This window comes from Parasteatoda tepidariorum, chromosome 10, assembly GCF_982258835.1.
Source record: "Parasteatoda tepidariorum strain Cologne lab strain chromosome 10, Ptep-v5.0, whole genome shotgun sequence".
NCBI classification, from domain to species: Eukaryota; Metazoa; Arthropoda; class Arachnida; order Araneae; family Theridiidae; genus Parasteatoda; species Parasteatoda tepidariorum.
Window position 1 is genome coordinate 60,196,005 of NC_141764.1, and position 13,840 is coordinate 60,209,844.

Genomic DNA, 13,840 nt, shown 5'->3' on the forward strand with positions numbered 1-13,840 from the left:
GGATAATTTAAAAATAAATGAAAGCTTTATAACTAACTGGTATTACCTATACCTATGTTAAAAGTTACATTAGATCCCACAAAAGAGCTAATAAGCTATTAGTATTTAGCAATTGATATTAGTATGTTAAATTAACATATAGCGCCAAAAATAAATAATTTTAGTAATAGCAACTAATTGATAACTGACTGATAGCCAAGTAGCTGACTGACATTTCTTATTGTCCTTTTTATACTTATGCAAATTAAGAAGTTAATTCTAATTCTATCAATTTTGGAATTAAATATGATAAACAGAGAATGTGAATTTGACGAAGTTTTCTCCCGAGCATTTTGGGCTAAGTATATAAAATTGGTGTTCTCTTGTGACTGCGATTTTAAACAAAACACAATGAGGATATTTTTTTTCTTCATGTAATCTTACTCTATGAAAACTTTTATGTATGACAAAATATGCTGGCCATTTTTTTAAAATAGAAAATGTTTTTTTAATTAATTACTGCACACTAAATTATCAAATAAAATATCTAAAAGGTGTAATGCATCATTATAGATTTTATTTAAAATAAAACAATTAATAATTTATTGGGCTCAGTACACTATGGAAATTGACAGTTCAAATTTTAAGATGATACACAACACTTAGTATTATTTTGCATGGAACCCCATTTTGTTAACATAAAAATTTTGATGCTTAGGTTGAAATTTTTGTGGAATAGCCCTAGATAAAAAATGACATTTAAAATTATAATTATTTTTTTTAGTGATTGCCATGCAAACATTTTTATTTTTACTATATGTCAATCAAAATTTTTAATAATATGCTGTTTTGCTTTAAATTTTATTAATGGTAATTCATATTATACATATCTCACATTTTGACTTTTTAGTTGTAACTTTATTTTTTACTTGACTCACATAAGAAGTTCTTTAATGCGGAGAAAAAAAGTTTTTATTTAATTATTAGTTAATTTCTTTACATCCAGCAAATATTTTAATCAGTACAACTGTATGAATACTTTTTTTCTTTTCCTTAATTTTTTTGGTTATAGATAGCTTATTTAACATTGCCCTTATCCCTGGTAGTAGAAATCTTACAGCACAGCTAAAAAAATTGCTGATTATCAGCATTACCAAATAGTAATTCATCTAAGGATTTAGAAAATAAAATGAGATTACTCCTTCATAAAATTTTCTTGTCCGTTCGAAAATTAAAACTTATTTATGCAGATTTTGCTAAACACGTGTTAATTTTGGAATAATAGCTTTTGTGAGACTGTAGGATTGCTGACAAATTATACTGTGCAAACTCAAATTACTTGTGAAAAATCATACTGCATATTGATTAAGTAAATTCTGTTACAAGGTACTAATTTAAATTTCAACTTATAAAAATGAAAAAAATCAGTTTTTTTTTTTTTTTTTTTTTTTTTTTTTTTTTCAAATGAATATTTGTTACAAACTCACAAGAGCTATAAAAATAGCATATCATTTACTAATAAGCATTATTTCATATGAATACACAGCCTTTAAAAAACCAGCTTTAATGTGTTAAAGAACCAATTTGTAATCAATGAAAATCTATCTTCCTGTCTAAAACTAGAATCAATGAAAATCTTACAAAGAGAATGATAAACTAACAAATATTCCACAATCAACACAAACGAAGCACAAATGCATGAAAATAAATTTGCTAATAAATTATACAAGTACCTAATGTTTACAATGAAGGACACCTTTATGATATTAAGGTAAACTAATAAACATTGAACGATTAACAATAAGAGAAACACTATTGTCGAGCAACATTTAAAACTCATAAATATAATAATAAATTTTCTTCAAAATTAAACGTGTCAATTACTGTAGAAAAGCATTTTTTGATACATATACTGACTAAAAAATTTTGTTTAGCACTCATTTTAAGCACAGCAATAGCTATATCTGAGATATATAATAATAATAAATTAGCAGATGAATTATCCTTGTGATATTTACTCTGAAATACACAATTGTGGTACACATGTGAACTTAATAACAGGTTATGAACAACACTTAAGGCAAACACAGTTTAGCAGTTATCAAAACCTATATCCATAACAATAAATATGCTAATAAATTATGCATAAGCAGCACAATCATATTTATTTTACAATAATAGGAAAGTTCAAAAGTCTATGCAAAACAATTTGGTATAGTAAGACAAAATCAATCTGAATATAGTAGCCTATATATGTTTTAAATGCAGATAAACAGTCAAAATACATGTGCATTATCATATTAAACAAAATGATTGAAGTTTTATTGTTTGTGATATTTTATTGTATTTTATGTCTGTTGCTGATTATTTTTTTTTATTTTAGAGCATACTTCCCAAGGAATTTAATTTTGATGTATAGAATTTGACCTATTTTATTATTTATCAAAGTCTATATCTTATAAAATAAAGCTCCCAAAGAATTAATTTTAATATATAGAATTTGCCCAATTTTATTATTTATCAAAGTCTATATCTTATAATAAAATTATCTGGTAATAAATTTTACCCATTTTTTAAAATTGCATTTACCTACAAAGTATTTCATTTTACTAGCTTCTTAACAATGGTGAGGATAAAAGCTTTAAGAAAAATCAAGATGTACTAATTCAACAACTTCTGAAGACAGAAGGAAAAGTGGGTGAAATTTATTATACATTATAATTATTATTATTAAAATGTGTTTATGGGGGCTTAATGAATACCTAATTGAATAAAAATTAAAAATAGAGTTACAAAGGAAAATCAATTTGAAGCTCAGGATGTAAATACGGATTGCTATAACCTAAATGTTTTATATATATATCTTAAATGATTCATCAAATCCAAAAGTAATTTATTTTATTCATTTATAGAAAAAAATCATTTTAGGTAACAACACGTTATGAATCAGTGTTTGAATAATAAATTCAATGAACAAATTTTATCATTAGTCTAAAGTGCATTGACGTCCGGTGGCCGAGCGGTAGCGCTTCGCGCTGTCGTGCCACAGATCCCTGGCAAGGTTGACTCAGCCTTTCATCCCTTCAGTGGATTGATAAATGAGTACCAAGCATGCTTGGGAACTAAACACTGGGGGTTCCGCGTTCGGCTGACCGGAACATCTGCTCCTGCACCCCAGAGCCCAAGGTGAAGAAAACTGAGATGGGCACAGTAGGCCTTGACCCTCATGGGCTGCCGCGCCACTGATTTTAGAGTTTTATAAAGTTCATTACTTTTCTGTAAATAAAAATATCTATCTCATTTTATCAAAAGCTATTTACAAGTATAAAAAGCTAATAAAATGCTTATAAATAACTGAACACAAATAACTGCTTTGATCAAAAGATTTTTATATTATTAAATTCTGTAGTATTATAAAATTCTATAGTATTAATGTAAGATGAACATTAATTTTTTTCTTTAAGGAAAGTCAATTAAAAATTTTATCTCTCAGTAAACTTCACCATAGTTTTGCCATTTAATTGAATAAATTTAGCATTTTTAAAATAACTCGCAATTTTTTAGGTTTCAGCTTATACCACTTTAAGCTATTTAGAAAAACTATATATATCTTTTTGCTCGGTTTTACTGCTATATATTTTTTTTTAGTTGAGAGTTTTTTAAGCTTGCCTGAGTTAGACTAGATCTTTTAGTGTCTAAATTTTGATTATGATAACAAATAACATTCTTAATAATAGCATTCTTGTTATTAAATTTTTTTTAAAAATATCCTCTTTAACATGATTAATAACTTAAATATTTATGATCTAAATAATATCCTGTCTCTAATTAAACTAATATTTTCAAATTGTGTGTAGCTTTTCAATATATTTTATCACAAAACTTGACCTTTATTTGTGTGCAAAGGCTGTGCATAATAACTTAGCAGAACTCTAAATCATCCCCTATAATATAAGAAAAGGTATATTTAATTGCTTTTGTTGAGCTACATTTTTCTTAATTAAATTATTTACCAATTATTTTGAATAATTTTTCTTCAGTTTCTATAGTTTTAACATGTATATTAAAATTTCTTTGTGTCAACTTTTAAATTGTTAATTATTAACTTTTTTTAACAATTTAATTCTTTTGTTACATGCAGTATTTACATTATTGAAAAAGATCTCAAATTACTGTAAGCAAGGGCTATTGTAATGTTTTTAGTTTATCTTTCTCAAATTAAGGGTTTATCTCTGTTCTTGATTTATTATATAAACTAATGAAAAATAAATGTCAATTTGCCAGGTTGCCATCAGCATGTTTCTATATAACTCTGATTAGTTGGATTATAACAGAGCTCTAAGCTCAGTTCCTCTTTTTTAAAGAGTTGAGTTGTGTAAAAAAATAAAAGTTTTATTCTAAGTGTTTGGCATCAGGCTAAAAATCAGTTTTCAGTTTGAATAGAGTAGTTTTCTATTTGATATCTATCCATTATTTAATATTATGGATAGCTTAATTAATTTTATTAAACATCATAGCTATTTCAAAAAGGTAATTGTTTTTCCTGAATTAGCTTTTTTTTTGTTATTTTAAATCTTGTTTTTTCTATGCTTAATATCTTTACACTAAATTGAAAAAATTATGTTTTCCTAAACAACTTGTATATAAATTTAAATCCCTAATTAAAAAACCTGCATATTTAATTCATGTAAACTAAGCATGTATTATTATTTAAATAACAAAATTAATTATATTTATACTTCTAATTTAGGTTTATGTTTACATTTTATTAAAAAAATTTATATTTATATTGTTTTGAAATAGCCTTCTTATAAAAGAAAAAGAAGTGTGTCTAAATTTAAAATTTCCAACTGGAGTAAATAATTAATTAAAATGATAAGCTAATAAGAGCTTAATATCTGCCCAGCAAAATTCAAAGCATTCCCTAAAAAATTGGGAATGTTAGTATTAATTGCTAATTTTATTTGCACTTTATTGAGTGATATAAAAATATTAGTTTTAATTACTAACTTTCAGTTTTTTATTATGAACTTTCAGTTTTATTTAACTAAAGGGTTTCTTTAAAATTATGTGGACAATAATTCAAGGAATTTTTTTTAAATGTACGCCATTTTGAAAGTTTATTTTTTGTTAAATAGGTAAATTATGCAAGTTTTCATAATTTTTCCATGCAACTGCTATACTAGTTAAACTTTTATGAAGGTCTATGTTAAATTCTTAGTTAAGAAAGAATTTTGTTTCCTTATGAATAGTAATATATATTATAATTTCTTTTTTGTAGGTATCTGGAGATCTTAATTTAAGACTCGATGTCAAGACAGGGTGTCCATCACCACGATTAGGAGCTGACTCTAACATGAAAAGGAAGTCCCCCGATACACCCATCGATGAATCTGCTGCCAAACGACCAGTCCCTCAAAATCCTCATGTACGTTGTTTTTATTTATATAATTTTTCTAATGGGGCGGGATGAATTTTCATTGAATTGTAATTATTCTACCATTTTAATAGCTTATCTTTTCTTTTCAAATTTTGTGCAAGTTTTTTTTTTATATGTTATTTTTGTATTCTCTAAATTGTGTTAGGTTCTTTTTTGTTCTTCTTTATTGGTGACTATTAGTTGTTTGAATGTTTTCCATTTGGTAATGTAACCTGTTGAGTGAAGTTAGAAAATTTTCAATAGTTTTTTATTAATTTCTGCAATATTGCTACTGTGGTTAAGAAGAAGTTTAAAAAAGTGATGCAGTTGCAAGTTTTAAAAAAAAAGTGATACATCTTAGTTTGAGTATTGACAGTGTTTTTTATCTTTAAAATATACTGTTAATTGCTGCTTTTGGTGATTTTTTGACAGAATTTAGGAATAATAAAAAGTTGAAATAGTGAGTTTCTTTAAAAAATGAATGAAGTTATTAAGTTTTAAAAAGTGTTTGGGATAAAATTTTTCAAGCTAATGTACAAATTATTTTGGTCACTTTTTTCCAAATTGATCACTTTTTTATTGTCTTATTGATATGACATTTTCTTGAACGGAACCCTGTTCTGAAAAACCAACTTTCTTACCTCAGAATCACATTGCTACAGATAGGCAGTTCCTGGCATTTATTTAAGATGCATTAAATGTTTTTGTTAGTTTTTATAGTGTTATTATCAATAAAATATGGAGAATTTTTAAAAATTAATAAAAAAATATAAGAAATTGTTAGGTATACTATAAATTATTATTTGAAAATCATTAGCTTTAGTTAGAAAAGTGTTGAAAACCTCATTAAATTCCAGTCTTTTTTTTTCTATTTATGTTTCAAGTTTGTAAAAACAAAGAAAATAAATAAACAGTAATCCTTTTTTCTTCCCTTAGTCAAATAAAAAGTGTGTTATAATAATTCATTTCCTTATTGAACCTATTTTTCTCTTAAACACTATTTTTTTAATGGCAAAAATAATATGAAAGTAAAAATGTAATACTATATTGTATAAAACTTTCAAAACTATATTGTATAAAACTTTCAAAGTTGGTCAAAGGTGATTCAATACAATAAATGTAAAAAAAAAAATCAATCATTGAAATTACTTGAAAGCATCAAAAAATAATAACTCGAATACACAATACAAAATCTGTCTGCCGTAACACCTTGTTTAAAATTTATAATTTGGAATCCTTGAGAAAATAAATAGTTAATAGCTGTCTATAAAGCAACTAATAAACGACATAGGTTCACAATGAAACATGTCAAAAAGTTATCTGCGAATATGCGACTCATTCAAGTGTACATGGAAATCCATAGAAGTAACTGTTGTGAAAGTATATTAAAGAAGCACATAGATTTACAATGAAATCAGCATAAAACTGAGCATGTCAAAAGGAGATTGCTTAAAATGATTAAATGTGTGATTCAAAATTTTGTATCATAATTATTTCAAAAATCAGAGAGCTACATAGATTTTGGATTTAATTTTATTTCTGAAAAATAATTACAAACATTTTTTCTCCTTAACAATCAATCTTTGCCCAAGGTTCAGAATTTCAAAATTTTAATGCAGATTTTTTCAGATATGGCTGACTGAAATTTTGCATAAGTTGTGTCTCTTTGACCAATAAACATATAAATTGTAAGAGTTTAATGCCTTAGAATTACATTGTTCATTACATAGTTATTATTTATTTCTTTATTTTCTTATTTCCTTTTATTTATTTTAAAAATATTATATTTTATTATCTGCACAAATATTGAATTTTAATCATGCGTGTATTCAAAGAAATTTCAACTCTGGAAAAGAAAAGACTAGAAAGAGATCAAATATTATTACTAGCTACCATTTAAAAAAAAATTTTGGGGGGAGCCGTAGTCTGGAATTTAGTCTATGATAAATTATGAAGAAGCTTCACTTAGTTTATTTTTTGGAGTATCTGTTAGTTCATGACCTTTATTTTCCCTTCTTTTATAGGCTCGTCTGGCTGGACAGAATCCCATGCTGGCTTCAATGCTGGCACAAACACCTCGTACAGCACCATCTGTACCAACTAGCATTGCTAATGCAATTGTGTCACAACTACCACAAGAAAGACTGCCAAAGAATCTTGAAAAGAAACTGGTCCACACTCCTTATACAGGAACTTCAAGTGATACAACCCCAAATAACCAATATAGTTTCAGTCAAGTACAAATTGGCTCTCGTAGTCTGTTGTCTACTTCATTGCAGCAAGAGGTTGTTACAGCCGATTCACGTGGCCATGTTACCTTAGCACCGCAAACTTCAAACTCTGGTTTTTCGCAGTTGCAAAATTTCAATTCGCAAAATATAAACCTACAGATAGGTGGCTACGGCAGCCAGTTTCCCACAACTTCCCAGCAACAGTCTAATATCCAAACAGCCAACATGATCTTAAACACCATAGCTGAAGCTAGTAAAGACTCTAAAACAATAATTAATTCAAATGATCCAGATTTATCCGATATTCTTGATCAGGTAAGTGAAAATTTTATTTTTTATTCGCTAATTACACTGGGGAACAAATTTTTTGTTGCATTTATACAACTACTTGATTTTGCCTGATTCAAATGTAGGAATTTCAAATCTAAAATTAGTTTTGCTCCTAAAGCTACAGATTTTTTCTTAATTTGACATTTTTGATCTATTTTTTGTCTAAATGTACAAGTTTAACAACATTATATATAACAAGAAATAGCGTAAATGTTGTAGTGAACTTCTGGGACAGTTAAGGCACATCATCGGGGTTATAATATAGAAGTCCGTAGTGGCCCCTGTGACAGAATTTTTTCGGGCTTTCTGCGACATACCTCTCTAATACTAATATCTTTCTGCAAGATACTTAAAAATAACAAATATGCATGTTACTAATCTAAAGTGACAGAAGCGTTAACTTCAAAATAATAAATAACAAAAATCAGATCAAATAAAATAATTTTAATTGAATATGAAATATTTTTTTTAAATTTTAATATTATAGACCATCTTCTCGCATTTTGTAGGAAGATAACACACTAATTATTTCCTTTTCACATTTTGTAATTCATCATGACATTTAAAAAAAATCAAACAAAAATCTTAATATCTGTGGCAGTAACTACCGAAAAAAAGATCGACGGTGAAATCACGCAAATCGGACTCTTCAAAAGGGGGTTACTAAATGCGTTATTTAATTTCGAGATTCAGTTGTAATAAATAATATGTTAAAAATATTGGATTTTAAAAGCTATGTGGAAATCAGTAGTAATAACTGCATGAAGAAATAGAGATATGATTTCTACAGAAACAAAAACCACATCTTTTACTTCATTATTTTTCATTATTCTCAAATAAGAACAGACAAATCAGAAGCATTTTTTCCCCCGCTCCGATGCACGAGAAAGGCGTCTTCTTAATTTAATTCTGAAGAAAAGATAAAATATTTCAAATATTTTTTCAAAAAAGAAAAGCAAAATTCCCAAAGGAAAAATCTTTCTGAAAGAACTCTATTATGTTCTGCGACAATGTCGCCGTGATTCTGCCACAGGGCTAGTGGCATATAACGACATTTATAGCATGTGTTCCTAGACAATTTTAATCCTAATGATGTACCTTAACTCTCCTAAAAGTTTGTTTTAACATTTATGTGACTCCCTGTTACATGTAACATTTTTAAACTTGTACATTTTGACAAAAAATAGACTAAAAATGTCATTGAAAAACAAACAAACTGGGATAGGAAAATTTCTTAGATCTGTTAAAAAATCTCTTGCATCAGAAAACACACACGAAAAAAATTGTTCTCTAGTGTTATTTTTGATTTTGTAACAGAAATATGCATATTTTTAAGTGAAAACAAATGAAAATAGGCATTTTATTTCATTTCTGGAGATATGCCAATATTCTTTATTAATCTCCAAGTATATAATTAATTCTATTATAATTGTTTTCTCATAATATAAAGAAGAAATTAAATAAGAATTAATGCTTTTTTTTAAATAATAAATATAACTGTTAGTCTAATTATTACTATGTTTGAATACTATACTTTGTTTGAATTTGTAAGCAAGTTATTTAAATTATTGCTGAAACTTGTGCACTATTTATTTCTTATGTCAAAAATTGATGCACATTCACCATTAGAAGTCTAGTTTTTCAGACAAGAATTATTTTATTATTTAAAGTAGAGTGGAAACTAAAAAATAAGAAAAAGTTGAAAACTTTTTCTATTATGTGTCGTTATTACACTCACTTATTATTATAACTTATTTAGAAGAAAATTTTATCTTATAGGTTTGGAGCTTAGAACAAGAGATGAATTACGAGACCACTACTGACGAACTGGACTTGTATAAATTCCTGGATGACCCACCTCAAAATATTCCCACAGCTAGTCCTAAACCAGTTCAAGATGTTCAGGAAAAATTAGCCATTGATGCCATACAGAAACAGCTAATGAGTATGAGTTATGAAGGCCACAACCCAAGGAACAATAACATTCGGTTCCAGCAACCTATGGGATTGACTCCCCAGCAACAGCAACCTTCTGTGGTGAGCACTTTTGCTCAGATCAACCAGTTCCAGACTGCCCCTCCTGCATATACAATGTCTAATGCTAGGACACGTGCACCAGGTTTACATACAGTACAAAACAATTCCCTAAATGTTATGCCATCGCAGCAAATGCAACAAATTCAGATGAATAATCAAAGGCAGACACTGTTGCAGTACAGTGGATTGAATTCTGTTAATGACCTAAATTCTCCAGTATGTATAACATGATTATTTTATGCTATTTCTTTTAATAAATAATGTATTCTCTCTGTTGGTTTTTAAATGTCGCCTAGAAGAGATTTTTCTAAACATATTTTTTTTAAATATTTGTTATTTATTTACTCCAACTTACTATAATTTTCTAAAAAGTTTAAATTTTCACTATTGTTATTCATTCTGGTTAAGATGAATTTTATGCTTACTACTCAAAATGGTAATGATATTTCATTGTCTAATATTTCATATATTCTTTTAAAAACAATTACTTTTTTGTTGTTGTAATGTTGCCGTTAAAAGAAATAAAATTCAGTGTAACAATAAAAATAATTTATAAAAGTTTTTTTTTTATCCTACTGATGGATATTTTGTTAATAAAAAAAATAAGACAAAAGTGTTGCTTTTCAACAAAGACAAATATTTTAATTATTTTTGTAATAAATAATACCTTGCTTCTAAAAGTCTTCAATTAATATCTTCTAAAAAGCAACAATTGCATTTTAAGTCTTTCTTATTTTCAATGTTTTCTGTAATTTAATAATTTAGATATATATCTTTTTAGTATCAAGGTAGAAATGCATATTTTGTTAAAACAAACAACTATGTTATGAATTAATCACTAATTGTGGCCATAAATAAAGATATCTGTGTTACTATTTTTAATTTATTTTTTTGGTCAAATCGTTTAGTTAATGATATTGTTTCATTTTGCAAGATGTTTATTTTTTGTGTGTTTATTTCCTTTTAGACTTAGTGTTTTTGAGTTGTTTAGTCGAGAAAACAATAGTATATTAAACAGCATGTGATTCTCCCACTAATTTGCGTATTTCCGTGCATTAATACTTTATATTTTGCTAATTAAATTTTAAATTCGAGCTTCGTTAATCTAAAATTTAAATTTCGTTACTTAGGCAAAATTTTGTTAACGAGACATTTATTCCGCCCTTACCAGCACACCCTTTTTTTTTTCTTCCTAAATTCTCATTCATGCTCAAAAACTACTTTTAAATGCAGATTTGTTAGAGAAAAACGCAACTCGGTTCCACAGTAACTTCAGTTGGAATTAATGAACTACTGATAAATCTAGGTAATAATTAGTAATAACTTTTTGACATACTCAATTTGCACTAAATCCATGCGGTGTTTTGATCAGTTTATTTTTATTTTGGCAGTTATTGCTGTTGATTTTTTCAGGAGTTTTTATAATCCTAATATTATGGTAAAGGAAATTTGAATCGCGTATTGGAGTATTCACTGTATTAGGCCGTATACCATCTCTTCAAGTTTATCTTATGTATAACTTTCTTGTGACGATCCATAGTATATGCTAGTTAATGCCAGTCATTTTTTTACATAACTGTGACTTATTCATTATTTTCAATATTTCCTATCAAAAATAATTTGTTCAACTAATATTTGTTTTTTACTACACAGATGAGGCAACAACTTGCACAGAAACAAAAACTTTACCTTCAACAACAACAGAAGAGGCTCATGCTACAGCAACAAAAGCAACAGATGGCCCTCAGTAACCGACAAAGCATGGCAGATAATATTCCCAATATTCAGTCCCCTGCATCAGCCCCATTTACGGACAACATTAGTGATTTAATTAACAATACAGTTGCTCCAAACGTTACCCTTCAGGTATTTTTACTTTCATATATTGTTTTTACAATAACAACTTAAAAAAATTCAATGTTTTTTTTTTCTCTTCCCATAACGCTTGGTTAAGTTAATTCGTAAAATTTTTTAGGGTTTACTTTTTACCTTATATAGAAATTTCTTTAAAATATATTTCAGCTTAAAACACTCAAAATTTTTTATTATGCTTTGTGTTTATAAATGCAGCAATCTTGATAAATAATAAGTACCTAATCATCTTCTGGTTTAGTTAAAAGTAGTTTAAAAGTAGATAAAAATTTTGATATATAATTTGTTAAGGTAAAATTGCTATTTATTACTTCTCTAATAATATTTGTATCACCCTTGCTTCATCTTATGATTTAAAAAAAATAAAATATTAACACTCATTTTTGTTTAAAGCTTTGAAGAAATCACCGTTATTTTGTTTTGTATTAAATTTTGTTTTACTTTTTTATTTATTTATTTGATAATGCATTTTACTAGAAATCAACCAAAGAATTTAATTCGGTCACTTGAAATCGCATAGTCTTAAGTACTTTACTAAGTTAAAACTAGGTACTTAGGCACTTAACTAACTTAAAACACAATATCTCCCTAGCTTTAACTAAGTTAAAGCTACATAGGTAGTAACTAACTTGAAACACCTATAGTCTAACCTAGGCTATTAACAACTTTATATAAGTTAAAGCTATTTAAATACTTAACTAAGTTGAAGTGTCTGAACTATTCATAGCTTTAACTACAAAGCTATTAAGGCACTAAACTAAGTTAAAATACATAGGCTTAACTTAAGCTATCCTTAGCTTTAACTAAGTTAAAGCTGTATAGGTACTTTACTAGCTTAAAACTCCTCAGTTATCCGTAGCAATAATTTTTCATTTTTTACTAATACAATTTTAATTTTTTTTATTTTATTAATTTTTTTTCTTTTTTGTGTGCAGAGATCTGCAAGTATGCCAGAACCTCAACTTTCTCCCAGATATACTAGTGTGCAACAAATTTCCAATTCCATTGCACCTCCTGCAAGTCCATCCCAGCTATCTCCAGGTCAACGCCAGCAGCCACCATTTCCTCCTCTGTCACAGACTAGTTACAATAATTATCCACAATCTCGGTTGTCCCCTCATGTGCAACCACAAGGTGCTCCAAATCAAGCTTGGGTGCAGAGAGCGTCACAAAATCCAGCAAATCTACAACAACAAAACCCTATGTTGAATGCACAGCTTTCTCAGGTGTGGTTTAATTATTAATATATAGTAGAAATTGTCCAATTTTATTTGTTCTAGCGTAACAAAAATGAAAACTATATCTTGTAGTTAATTATTTTTCTTAACTTATTTTTAATCCATCATTATCCATGCAATAAATACAAAAAAATAAGGTGTTTCACTAATTTTGAATTAAATCCCCTACTACTTAAATGAAAAACGAAAAATTCACCATTTTATTATTACATTAATTTTGAATTAGCATTCACGTTTTCATATACCCTATTATATCAGAAACTTAAAATTACCAGAATGTTTTATTGTAAGAACAAAAGCCATTAAAAGCAAAAGATGAGTGGAAAATTTTTTTTTTTTTTCTTTTTTATAATACAGTTGAAAGATTTGCTGCAAAAAAACATGGCTTAATTTTGAAATGTTTAACATAAAAGTATTTTTAAGGACTGTAACTTATGAATTAAATGCTGTAGAAGCCTTTTTTTACTCCAACACATTCTTTCTTATAGCAGTTACTTAAAATATTTGTTTTGATAGAGAAAAATAAGCAAAGAACTGAAATAGATATATGTTTTTAAAATGATAAACTATAAAAATCAAACTATGCACTCTTATATCACACTTATCATTTTTCAATACACTTATGATTAAGAAAAATATTTTCACTATAAAAACTGTTAATATTTATCAGAGAGCTGGATCTTTTTAAGAAACAAGATTTAACTAAAATTTAAATCCCATTAATTTCAAGCAAA

The 13,840-nt window shown here is 27.2% G+C and overlaps 1 protein-coding gene across 19 annotated transcripts in view; it reads left to right on the forward strand.

The window, feature by feature from the left end:
- The window catches only part of LOC107446121 (uncharacterized), a 306,844-nt gene that overhangs the window by 289,289 nt on the left and 3,715 nt on the right, over positions 1–13,840 (forward strand). For 14 of the 19 annotated variants that reach the window (XM_087153889.1, XM_087153884.1, XM_087153893.1 and 11 more), the window contains 6 exons: positions 2,593–2,673; positions 5,261–5,407; positions 7,423–7,944; positions 9,739–10,212; positions 11,650–11,862; positions 12,804–13,094. In XM_087153889.1, the coding sequence (XP_087010015.1) occupies positions 2,593–2,673; positions 5,261–5,407; positions 7,423–7,944; positions 9,739–10,212; positions 11,650–11,862; positions 12,804–13,094 (1,728 nt within the window). The remainder of the gene's footprint in view (positions 1–2,592; positions 2,674–5,260; positions 5,408–7,422; positions 7,945–9,738; positions 10,213–11,649; positions 11,863–12,803; positions 13,095–13,840) is intronic. The other 5 variants (XM_087153899.1, XM_087153900.1, XM_087153902.1 and 2 more) reach the window with 1 other exon arrangement.